Raw genomic sequence first — 12428 nt, 5'->3', positions numbered from 1 at the left:
TTATCCTTCAAGGAGGTTTCTGAGCTCCTGCCCAGCCCACATTCCTGTTGCTGAGGGCAAGGATTGAAGGAGAGAGGGGTCCTGCCACACCCCAAAATCAGCTGCACAGCAAGCAGGGCTAAGTGGGTGATCCTCAAACCAGTTAGGCAGTGGGTGGCAGAGGGGTGACATGATTGGTCAGATCCCCCAGGGAGAAAGTCCCAGAGGAGTGAAGATTTGAGGGGAGGCACAGGATGGGGAGACTTATAGGCGGGGCTCATGGCTCCCTCAGGGAAAGGAATGTTGTGTAGCCCCCATTTCTTTTCTGAACCACCCCCCACCCCCACTGGCCTTGGCTGTGCCTAGGAATCCCAGCCCCCTACATTATGCTAAATAGGTAATCAAACATCTTGCTTTGCTAATTACTGCTCAATCCGATTAAACGCCACTGAAGCTCATCAACAGAGGTGGAGGTAGGGAGAAGGGATGAAAAGGGGGGCAGCCACAGCTGTGACGGGGGTCTTGTCCCCAGGAACTCTAGGGGAGAGCTAGAGAAGCTGTCTAGGAGCTCTGAGAAACAGCCAGGGTAGCAAGACTCAGTACCTCGCAAAGGAAATGGGCAGAAGGGTTGTACGACAGAACCCTTCATCTCACTGCATCCTCCTGGCCTCAGGCACTCCCTCCTCCCAGAACCTTCATTACTCTCAGAACCCAGGCATCCGGCCATTCCCACAGCTCCCCACACACACCCCTGTCCAGCTTTAATAAGTTCTGTTCTCTCACTGTCAATATTTGATTTCTCAGAGCCATCTCCACGGAGAGAGGGAGCTCTTCCCTTGCTTCCCCCCTACCTTGGCCCTTTTTTGCCCACCCCAGTCTCTTTGTGCCCCCAACCTTCTCTGAACTAGCTGACTTAATGAAATGATATTAAAGTCTTAAGCAAATCCAAAAGAATGGTTGTTATGGTGAAGGGAGTGGGCAGGACGCCTGGGTCCCTGAGGGGAGCAAGGGCTGAGGAGGGGGAGAGTGAGCCAGAGGCTAAGGTCTGGAGGCCCCAGTCCCCAAGGGGGAGCAGCAGATTTAGGGTGAGCTGGGGGCTGGCCCTTTGGATTGTGGTGGGAAGTGGGGAATTAGGGCTGGGGGCTAGGAAAAGGTGAGAAGAGGGAGGACATTTCTGTGGTCCAGGTCTCAACCTGCTGTCCAGAGCATCCGTCAGGGATGGAGAGGCCAGCGGGGGGCGCAGAGCCCCTGTGCCAGCAGCCTCCCTGCTGAATGTGCCCGGGGCCGGTCCCGTGAGAACCAGAGTAGATTCCTCTTCAGCCCTGACTCATCCCTCTTCCCCCCGCACCCCCCCGCCACGAGCAGACCCCCACAGGTGATTTGTAGCTGATGCCCTCACGATGGTAGCACCGGGAGGGAGTCCGTTCCATGACACGAACCGCCGCCGAGAGCGTCCAGGAGGGGAGAGAACAGAGGCCAAGAGATGGGGAGCCAAGCACCAACCCCCCTGCCCCCACCCATCCCATCTCACTCCCCTGGGGACCCTGGCCCAGCCCCAGTCCCCTTGGGGTGGTGGGAATGCAAGGACATTTGGCTGGGCTGATTGATGAGGGAGGAAGCAGCCACTGGGCACCGAGGCTGCTGTTTGCTGAGCACACAGATTCCTCCCCACTCACCAGCTGCCGCCCCCTGAGGCTGCCGAGTCTCCCCACCACCACCGCTAGCCACTTGGATCGGAGGGAGCTGATGCCTGAGTTTCTGATGGCAACTGAGGGAAGTGGGAGAGCCAGGCCGTGGAATGCTTCGATTCCTTCTGGGAATCAGGGGACCCTAGGACCTGGTCCCCTCAGAACTCCCTACAGGACTCCACCTTTGCTGCTGCCTTTCAAACATCTCTCCTGTGCTGAGTTTTCACTCCCATTTATTCTGTATCCTTTTCCCTACCCCCACCCAACTCTCTGAGCCCATCCCAGCTAGCCCCCTGCCTCCAAACCAGCCTGCCACATTTCTCCCAGCCTGCCTACAGATCCTGAAACTCTCTCTAGGGAAGGGGATGCCCCATGTTTGTGACTCCACTTAGGAAGCTCTGTTTTTCATTCTAACTACATTTCCAGTTGGGATGTCAACCATTCCCCATCAGAAATTCCCACTGCAACTGTTCTGTTCTCCTTTTCTTAAAATCCTAAACATAGACCACAGACACAAACATACATACCTCAACCTAATTTACACCCTGCTTCTGTTTGGAAGGATGGAAAAGTGTGAGCTTCTGTCTGCAGCACAGCCCCCAGGACAGCCTCCATCCTATGCTGGGTTTACGTTCTGTGGTCCCCAGCTCTCTCAGATCCTTTATTCCCACTCTGCTCTAGACTCTGTACCAGCAGCTGTACCACAGCCCCAAAATCTCAGAGCATTATCCCTGCCCTCCCAGAGCATAAAATTTAGTTGAGGAAAACACAGCTCACATCCACACAAGAAACAAAGGGGACCCCCTCCCGCCCCAGACCTTAAAGTAAATGTTTATATCTTTTTCTATAAAACTGGTGTGTTTGTCTGGAAATGTATTTTGTGTGCTGATTTCTTTGTGTTTATTATAATGAAGTAAAAAAGCATGTTTTTAGGTCAAAAAAAAAAAAGAAAGAAAGAAAGAAACAAAGGGGAAAAAATGGAAGACGGAGTTAGATCAACTTCCTAAATGTGGATTCTTCCTTGGTCACTTGCTACCCTACACGCTGAGGCTGGGGAAAGACAGGACGCATCTAGAACATGTGTGTGGTTGAGATGTCTTTCTCACTATTCCCAAGCCTGTTGAGATTTCACCTGTATGCTTTGCACTTGCTGTTCCGTCTTTCTGCTCTGCCCTTCCCCATAGTGCCTGCCTTCCATACTCCTCATTATTCAAGGTCCTGAACAAATGTCACCTCTTCAGAGGGACCCTCCTGACCTCCTAACTTAAAGCATCTTCCTGATACTCTCCATCCTCTTCACTCTGTTTTTTTATATCACTTATCACTACCAGAAATATTATTATGTTGTTCCCCACCAAAATGTGGATTTCATGAAAGCGGGGGCTTTGCCTTATTCACCTCATACTACCAGTGCCTGAAATAGTACCTGGAACAAAGCAGACATTTAATATGATGCTGAGTGAATGAATGAATGAATGAATGAATGTCTTCCTGCACCTCTTCTTGCTTTGTTGTACTTGTTACCCTAGGAGTGTGTTTGTGTGTTTGTACCTAGAAAGCGAATAGGATGGCATGTGTTTTTCTGTGTGGAAGTCACCTGAGCTTTCAAATAGCTCAAAAGATCACTACACATGTGGAAGGCTCTAGATCTTGCATTGTTAATGTCTGGGGAGAGAAGAGTCTATAGATGCCAGTTCTCTGAAGGGGTGTGTCCCAGGGTAATGTGCAGAATGTGCTGTTCCTCTCCCCAGCTGTGCATCTGTCCCCAGGTGTCTTCCTGTCTCTCAGCATGTTATGATGTCTCGGTTGCTTTGGTGAGATGTTTGTCTGTCACGGAGACTATTTATCCCCACTTCTCTTCCCTCTCTTCTCTCCACCTGTGCCTCTGGATATACGTGTAGGGGAGTCTTCCTTGGCTCCCTTGCCCCCTTGCACACACAGCCCTGCCCCAGTTGTGGACCCCTCCCTCTCTCAACTGGGCCCTGTTGCTGGGCTCTGGGTTGCCATAGTGACGGTTGCCAAGTCCCTGAGGCTGATAGCCAGCGATGGGGCTGTCGGCTCCATCCACGCGGGAGGCTGAGGGGGGCTTCCCATTGTGTGAAGAGGGGATGTTGCCATGACAACCAACCCCCACTAAGGGGCAGGAACCAGCCCTTCCACACCCCCTCCAGCCTCCCCACCTCGGGCAGCTCCAGTGTGGGCTTAGAAGGCAGGAGTAAATGCCAGACAGCCCAGCACCTGGCCTCCCAGTTTTCAACTCCCCTCCTACAGTGCCTGCACCTCTCGGGACCCAGGCATCTTGCTCAGACAGGGGGAGGGGCAGGGATCCCACTGGACAGAGGAGGGGCAGGAGGACCCCTTGACCTCCAGGCAGATGGGAGACAGCGGGAGGGGACCTAAAGTCAGGGGAGGGGCAGGCAGGTCAGAGGTTGTGACCCCCACCGACTGGCTGCAGCGATGCTCCTCACTGCTGCTTTTGTGGTTGGAGAATGGGGCTGAGTCTAGGGGACTGGGCATCTGGGTTTTAGGGGGAGAACAGCCTGGGTTATGGGTACACAGGGAGCCACGGGATAGGCAGCTTGATGCCTGGATCCCTGAGTCTTCTGGGCACAGGAGTGCCTTGGGCAGGAGTGGGAGGGAATAGATTGAACACGTGAGCATGTTTTTTCCACTTTGTTTCCGACCGAGACTTGCCTTGAATCTGATACTTGGTTTAGCAATAGACACTTGGGCTTTCCCCCGTGAGTGAACGCATATTCACAGACAGCCCCATTTGGATGTATTGGCAACCCACTGCCACCTGGGTTCCTCTCTCCCTCCCCTGGCAGGGGCTGCTTTCCTCAGCCTCCTCGCCCAGCCCATGACCACACCCCCCTCCACCAGCCAGGCCCTGTCCACCTCACCCATCCAACACAACCCCCTCCCTACCCCTTGGTTTCATGCAATTCAACACTCAGCTGGAAAGCTGTTCTAATCACCAGTTCTCTGCCCCAATTCACATCCAGTCATTCTCATCAACTTTTGAAGTTTTTTATTTTTTTTTTTTGGTTTTTGTTGTTCAAATTTCCCTTTTACAGTAAAACTATTGAGGTGACGGCCACACCCCGCCACCTCCCCCATGGCAATATCAACTTCCTGTTCTCTGGAAGGAGCGATTAGAAAAATCAAGAAGGAGCTGGGAACTACAGCACCAGAGAGAGAGCTTGACCTCTGGTGGACAAAGCAACCATCTTGGCTGGTGATTGAGGTGGCCGACGTGGTGCCCAAAGGCAGCTCTGACCTAAAGGAAATGAGCTGGGAGGAAACTGAGGCAACACCCAATTGTGCACTAGTGGGCAGGAAGAGGTATCAGCTGGTCACTATGGAAAGACTGGCTGTTGCTAAGGACCACTGTCAGCTAGACCAGTCAGTAGGCCACCATTTTGGTCACTAAGAAGGGAGCTGTGTTGAGTTTGAAGGGAGTAGGAAATGGAGAATGTGATGAACAAGACAGCCATCCAGGTTACTGGGGACAACACGTGGGTTCTTGGGGTCATCCTGTTGAGTAACAGAGATTATACTGGGATATGGAAAGGGAAGAACAAGACAAATTGAGCCTGCCATGGCAGATGGCAGCCACCTTAGCTGTCCTAAAAGCAGCACAGAGAACAAGGGAAGGGAGATCCTGGCACGTGACACTGAATACTAGGAAGAACCTCAGTCCACCCGATCTTCTTAGAGTAAGTTCCAGCTTCCTCCTGAAATGGGAAGTTCTTCCTGCCCGCCCTTCTCCACAGAGTAAGAACCATCCACCTCCCCCCACCCCCCAGACTAAGCCACTTCCGGTTCCAGCCAGACCACTTCCTATTTCAGAAGTGCTACTTCCTGTCCTGGATGAAGGCACTTCCAGTTCCTGCTGCACTGCTTCCACTTCCCAGGCCACTTCTGTCCAGGCCTGGTCACTTCTTGTCTGGAGCAAGTCACTTCCTGTCCCAAGTGGCCCATTCAGCATCAGACCAAGTCCACATGTGTCCTGACTGGTTCATAGCTTGCTATTGGCCCACTGGACAAAACGGGACACTTCTCATGGTAGCTGTCATGACCCAACCATCCCAAATGGCTGGAGTAAGTATGTAGAGGCCCGGGGCAGGGCAGAGGAGGAGGCCCTGCTACCCATGCCCTGAGCTGGGGTGGAGTGCCAGAGCCTTCCCCATAAGGCCCCCATTTTTGGCAGACTGAGGGGAGCGGTTGGTAAGAGAAGTCAGAAGAGGGAGCTGAGGGGAGAAATGCTTTGATGCCCCCACCCTGGAGATGGGAGAGGTACAGGATAAGAAGCCAAGAGGGTAAATAAAAGGAGGTACAGGGAGGAGGATGCTAGGGAAGAGGAACAGACCTAGAGACAGAAGAGAGAGACAGAAAATAAGAGAGAGAGGAGAAAAGAAGAGAAAAACAGTGAGAGGCAGAAAGAGGTGCCGACCAAAAGACAGACTGTTCCCACCCCTAGCTCTCAGTGGGTGAGGCGGACAAGGATCCCTGGGTCATGGTTAGACGAAGAGGCTGAATCTTTGCCCCCTCCCCAGGGGAATAGGACCCAGGAACACAGAGACAGAGAGGGGCACACACAGCCAACCAGAGGGCAGGTGGTCGTTGGGTGGATGTCTTAGGGAATCCTAAAAGTGGAGAAGAGGCGAGAGCCAGGAGGAGCAAAGGAGCTGGGGGGCAAAGGGGGCCAAGGAGATGCTAGAGGTGTCCCTCAAACCATGAATTAAACTGGAGGAGCACCCCACAAAGGGCTGGATCCAGGAGAGCCAGGTCGGAGGAGCCCTCATACCTTGTAGTAGATGTTTGGAGGGCTCTGGGGGGGCCCATCCTGCACGATGTACACAGGATGCCCATAGTCACCACTCACCTTTTCATAGTGGGGACAGAAGGGGGGGTCTGCAGCCCCACTGCCCCGCAGAGCTATCCCTAGCTCCCCAGGCTCAGCCTCCCTAGGTCCCATCCCGCCTCCACCCCCCAGGCCCAGAGACCCTCCCCTCCCGAAGGAGCCAGGACCAGGGTGGCGACTCTCCGAAGGCTTGGCCCGCCGTCTCCGCCAACACATGGCACCCCCAGCCCCTGCCACGCCCAGCAAGAGCAGCGCCAGCCCCCCTGCTGCCCCGGCCACTGCGGGCATGCTGGGAGGGGGCAGGGGGCCTTCAGCACCCCGGGAGGTTGCATTGCTGGTGGGGTCACCTGGCAGGGAAGGGGTGAAGGAGGAAAGAGGGGGTGGGGCTGAAGGAGCCACCCGGGCATCTGGACACCCATCTTTGCGGGTCCCCATGGGTTTCCCCAGCAGTGCCCAGGCCCTTTGGGGACCCCACTTCCCCTCCCGTCCAAGCCCCACTCGGAATCCAGGTGTGTCCAGCCCTTCAGCTCCATGCCAAGGAGTCCTCCCCCCTTCTCTGACAGCACTGATTGAAGCACTGACTTGGCTAATTAGTTCTGATTGAGTCTTTTCCTCATTTGGCTTCCATTCCCCTCCCACCCTCCCATCCTCTCTTCTCCTCTTTCCTGTATCACTGCCCCCAAAACTGAAGAGGGAGGGAGGGAGAGGGTGAAGCTAGGGCAGCTGGGGTCCGAGAGCAGAGGAGGCTAGGGAAGACAGGAGGCTGGACCCCTGGTTCCTACCTGCTGTGTTCTCCTTCCCAGGCTCCAGGCTGTGGGCCACCCCTCGGTCTTTTTCCATGGGCATTTCAGACACAGGCTTTCGGGGGGCAGCCCCTCCTCGGGGACCTGGAGACGGGGAAGGGCCGAGAGAGGGGCTGAGACAGCAGCCCCCTGACCACGATGGTACTGCCCCTCGGCCCCTAGGAGGTGTGCCCCAGCCCCACTCACTTTGTCCCACTCGAAGAAGCACCTTCATGCCTCTAGTGAGGCACACACCTCCCTGCAAGCTCTCCAGGCCTTCCCGGGTTCCATCCGATGTGGCTGGGAGAGAAGAACCAGAGGGAGAAGTTGGCCCTCCAGAGTCTACACCTATTCTGTCTCCATGCCTGGCCCCAACACCACCCGAGGTGGCTCCAGTGGTCCCCTCCCTCATCTGCCCTCGATCCCAGGAGCACCTCCCCACTCGACCCTGCCCGCTGCCCAGCAGTACCAATTATGTAGTAATCGTGGTGTGAGCGGAACTCGTGGCCCCAGAGGTTAGGGCTATACTCCTGGAACTTGATGGTGAAGCGCAGATCCAGATCTGGCCGGTCACAAGTGAGAAGGAGGTTTGGGGCAGGGGGTGCCTCGCAGCGCCGGCCCTGGGCACCCCCTACCAGATACAGCTTGTAGAACTCGTAATTAGGAGAGGAGTGGGGGCCAGGAGGCCGGGCCCGGGGGCAGAGCAGGTCTAGCCGGTCCCCGATCTGAGGGTAGAGCACGTAACCACCCTCTGCCTGGAACCTATGGGGAGGAGGGCAAGGTGGATAAGGACGAGAGGTGTCAGAGGTCTGGTCCCCAGAGCTTTGCCTCCCTCACCCCACATCCCTGCAGGACAGCCTTTGTCTGAGTGGAGAGTCTTGTTCTGACAGAGCAGGCACTAAGGTCTCTGGAAGCTCACGGAAGCAGCAGGAAGCCAGGCTCAGAGGTCTCCTGCCCCTTGGTGTGCCCAAATGCACTCTTCAGCCCGCCCTCACCACATGCACACTGCCATCTCTCGCTCCATCACCGGTCCTGTTGCCATGGCAACAGGATGCCAGTTACCAAGGAGCTGGCCTCTCTGGAACCACACAGCCCACCCCTCCCGGGTGATTTCACTATTCCATGGCAGTCAACCATGGGGGCAGAGCCTCCCCTCCCACAGGCCACCACTGAACTTCAGTGATTTCAGGGCAAAGGGGGTGGGGTGGGGGAGGGGGTGTGGAGGGTGATCCAGACCAGTGTCCCAAGTACCCAGGCAATGTAACAGGACACAAATGCCTGGTCTGGCAATGGCCCTAAATGGGGCTAATCGAAACAGCTGCCCCAGACATTTCCCTGCTCAGTACCCCACTTCCCCCAGGTCCCACACTTCTTAGGGAAAGTGCCCTATTGCTTTGGAATTGAAAGAGTTGACTTTTCGACCCACAGCTGACACAAGTCCTCATCTCCCTCAGCCCCGGCAGCCACTGGCCCAGCACAGCCACTACTTGCCAACAGCTGCAGACAGGGTCTCAGAACTTGGTCACAGGGGACTGCTGCTTGGTACCTTCCCAGACTCCCAAATAACCCCCTCCCTCCCTGCCCCAACATCCCAAAGAGCTCCCAGAACACCCTAACTCCATTTTCTCAGCTCTATCAGGATAAGCCTAACTTACATCCTCACACTGCTCCTGATACTCCAACTGCATCTGGGAGTTGGTGGGTAGGAGACTGAGAGGGGAAAAGACATTTGAGATTAGACCCCAAGAGATATGGGAGGGAGGCCAGGGCAGGAAATGTGAGGGAAGCTGTGAAGTAAAGAGAGGAAGAATAATTACCCTAGTTCTCCTTTAATGAGCATATAATATGTTCAAATACCTTACCTCTAATCTTCATAAAACCTGTAAGGATTGAGGATACAAACTCAGGAAGGTTAAGTGACTTGCCCAAGGCCACACAACAGAAAGCAGCAGAGCTAGGATTAAGACCTAGGATTTGATGAGCTCCAAAGCACACCCTCTTTGCATGGCCTCACACAGCCTCCCCAGGCAATTAGGAAGTTTTCAAAACACAAAACTCTTTTGCTAACGGGGAGTAGGATCTGCATGGAGGCAAGGGACCCAAATGACCTCCCAAGGGTTCTGTCCTACTCTGTGTGGCTTGAAGTTTCGTCTGACCCCTGGCCTGTTTTCAGAGCAAAGCAAGCATGCCTCAGAACAGCGGGTCTGATGGAAGAGTTTGCAGCAAAGATGGGGGAGGGGGCAACGGAGTCCTCAGGACTCCAGATGCGAGAGGGAAAGTGGGGGCTCTAGGGGGCTCCAGGCTTCTTCCAGAAAGAAATCTCCAAGCCAGGAAGGCAGGAAAATCTTCTGGTTGGGAAATTGTTCCACCAAGGACTCACAGACCCTCTGGCTGTGGGCAAGAGTTAGGAGACGGATGTGTGAAGAAGGGTCAAAAAGCCTTGGGGGAGTTGTCCCCAGAGCCCCCAAACTGAGAGCCCTTCCCTCCCATTTCCACCACTGAGTCCCTTCTGGGGAGGGAGGCACCCTGCCCTTCCTCTCAGCGCCTCAGCAGCACCTACTCAGCTGCTCTCCTGAGAGCTGACATTAACCAGGCTCCGTCTAAGCCCAGCCCCCGACACCACACAGGTCTCCCACAAACCCAAATAACCACTCCACTGTCCTCCCGGCTACCCATGATCTTTCGAATCCTTGCCCCTTGGGGGTCTTTCAAACTCCTGACACATGGTTGTCACCACCCGCATCCAGCTCTGTGCGTGACCCGCGAGTCTGGCTCCCAAGACCACCTCTGTCTGGTTGCCCATCAGCTCACATCCGATCACCAGCACCCTCCCTCCGCCTCCTCCCAGCTCCGAGAACCCAGCCCCCAAAGTCCCTAAGGCTTCCAGACTCCCTGCCCACAGGGTGTGGGGTATCCCCACCCCCGGGCCGCTCACCTCTTATTCGCCGAATTCCAGTAGACGGGCTCCAGGCTGAGCCCAGACACCAGTCCCAAAAAACCGAGCAGCAGCAGGGCCCCGACTCGCACGCCCCCCGGCCCAGAATGGGGGGCCCCCATGACCCCGCCAAGGCCTGGGGGGCGGGGCACCAACTCCCCCAAAGTCGCTCACCCCCTGGGGTGACTGCCTTGGCCGCCCGGGCTATTCTGCCCCGGCCACCCGGGTGGCTGATGCCCCCCGCTCCCACGCGGACCCGCTTCCTGCTCCACCCGCGTCCCCTCTCCGGAGCGCTCCGCCCGCAGAAGCCCTTCCAGGGGCCGTCTGCAGGCGCCCTGCGCCCCCGGCCCACGCGCCGGCACCCCGGTATTTATGAGCGGGCCTAAGTGGGGGACTGGGGGAGCCGGGGACCGGGCGGGGGCGGCATGGGGCGCCGGGCTAGGGAGCGGGGAAGGGGGCGCCGAGCCGGAGCCCCAGCCTCGCCGGGATTGAGGGCAGCGGGCTAAGGGAGGAAACCAACCAGTCCTGAGCCCAGGAGGGGGGAGTTAAAGGAGAGGCGGGGAGGGGGAGAGGATGGCGGAGGGAAAAACCGGAGCTGGAGCCCGAGTCGGAGCGGGCGATCATGCAGCCCACGCCCCCCACACCTCCCTCACCTCGCGCACCTCCCAGCCCTCACCCCGCCGCCCCGCCTCACTCCCCCGCGCGGTCTCTCACGCCCCCTTTGTCTCTGCAACTCTCCGGCTCTGGCTTAGTTTCTGCCCACCTCCCCTCCTGCCCTCGGATCGCCCGAGCGGTTGGAATCTTCCGCTCCCTCAAATCCAGAAAGGCTCTCGCCCTCTCCACCCCGAGGAACCCAGCCCCTTTCGCTCCCGCAGCCCCCTCCTCCCCCATCCCAAAACAACACCGCTGCTCCGGGGAGGTCTGGAGAGAATAATAATAACCTTGAAGGCTCCGCACTTTACAAAGTGGGCTGAGTTGACCTTCTCGACTACCTGTGTGAAGTGGGAAGGGCAGGGCTTAAGGATCCCCGTGGCAGTGATGAAGAAACTGAGGCTCAGAGAGGCCCCGTGACTTGCCCAAGGTCACACGAGGAATCTGGGATAAAGCCGAAACCAGACCCAGGCTGCTGAACTCCCACTCCTGGGGTCTCTTTTGTCACAGCCTCCTAGACCCTCTACTGCTATCTGGAGGTTGACGAAAGGCAAGAGATTCGGGGGTAAACTTGGGCCCTTCTTAGATGGTTGTGGGGAGAAATGGGGCCGGGAGATAGGGAGAACCTACAACCCAAAACCCGCATGCAGCCGGAAGGGCTGTTTCCAATTATCCTGGGGGAAGGGAGGAGGATTTGCCTTTTTGGGTGTAAGAACCCTGGCTTTCAGCACCTCTGGGCAGAGGTGACATTCCTCTCCCCTCTCTAGTTGTCACAGGCCTCCAGGACCTTCCCTTAGGCTGTGAGGTCCAGAATCAAATCCTCTGCTGACAGTATCTCTTCAGAGACCCCCTTCTCAGTGTGTGGCAAGGTGGGGGGAGGGGGGAGCCACTGCTTGAAATAACATACCCCCCAAAAAGACAGAGCTGATAAATGAAGAAACCAGACCAGCAACAGCTACTGAATGACTCTCGCCCTTGTCCTGCATCTAACGGGAATACAGAATGTGACATGTGTGTTTTTCGGCACCTTTACTCTTTCATGTGTGCCCTTGACTCTGGCTACTCAGTCACCTGCCTCCTGGGGGAGTCCGGGGGGGGGGGAGGCGGTCCTCCTGCTCCCCTTCCCCCAGAGCTGACTAATGGTCCCTCTGCTGCTGGATGATGGTAAATAGTGTTGAGCGGGAGTGAGCGGGTGTCTTGTCTGTCACCATCTGCACAGTCTCACACAGTCACACGCAACAGTCTGACACACAGCTCCTGCCACTCCTGCTCAGCCACACTCACCTGACCCCTGCTGCCCCCACCTTGGGAGTGAGATTTCAAACAGGTTCCCCCCTTCAGTTTACCAAGTTGCCTAGCAACCAGCCAGTCAATGGCATGAAGCCCCACCCCCCACTTACTTGACTTCACACCAAGCTCAGCAGCCCCATTGGTTCCCGCCTAGTCCCACCTCTCAAGCCTGGTTTCAGGAACAATATGCCAGTCCCCAGTGCTGCTGGACCAGGGAGCCCGCTGGTACCCCTCCC

General features: G+C 56.3%; 1 protein-coding gene across 2 annotated transcripts; it reads right to left on the bottom strand.

Moving 5' to 3' along the window:
- Positions 1–4669: 4669 nt before the first annotated feature.
- EFNB3 (ephrin B3) lies at positions 4670–12347 on the bottom strand. 2 transcript variants are annotated; one of them, XM_027130929.1, is made up of 5 exons: positions 8972–12347; positions 7786–8078; positions 7524–7616; positions 7317–7421; positions 4670–6881 (listed from the first exon to the last, which is right to left on the bottom strand). In XM_027130929.1, the coding sequence occupies exons 1-5, from the start codon at positions 9043–9045 to the stop codon at positions 6472–6474; spliced, it is 975 nt and encodes a 324-aa protein (XP_026986730.1). In that variant the 5' UTR covers positions 9046–12347; the 3' UTR covers positions 4670–6471. The 2 variants fall into 2 exon arrangements, with proteins under 2 accessions (XP_026986730.1, XP_026986732.1); XM_027130931.1 differs by having other exon boundaries at positions 10252–12347.
- Between the last annotated feature and the right edge of the window lie 81 nt (positions 12348–12428).

This window comes from Aethalodelphis obliquidens, unplaced genomic scaffold, assembly GCF_003676395.1.
Source record: "Aethalodelphis obliquidens isolate GAN/ISIS:26980383/991018 unplaced genomic scaffold, ASM367639v1 scaffold38, whole genome shotgun sequence".
Lineage (NCBI taxonomy): Eukaryota > Metazoa > Chordata > Mammalia > Artiodactyla > Delphinidae > Aethalodelphis > Aethalodelphis obliquidens.
This window is presented reverse-complemented; position numbering and strand designations above follow the sequence as displayed.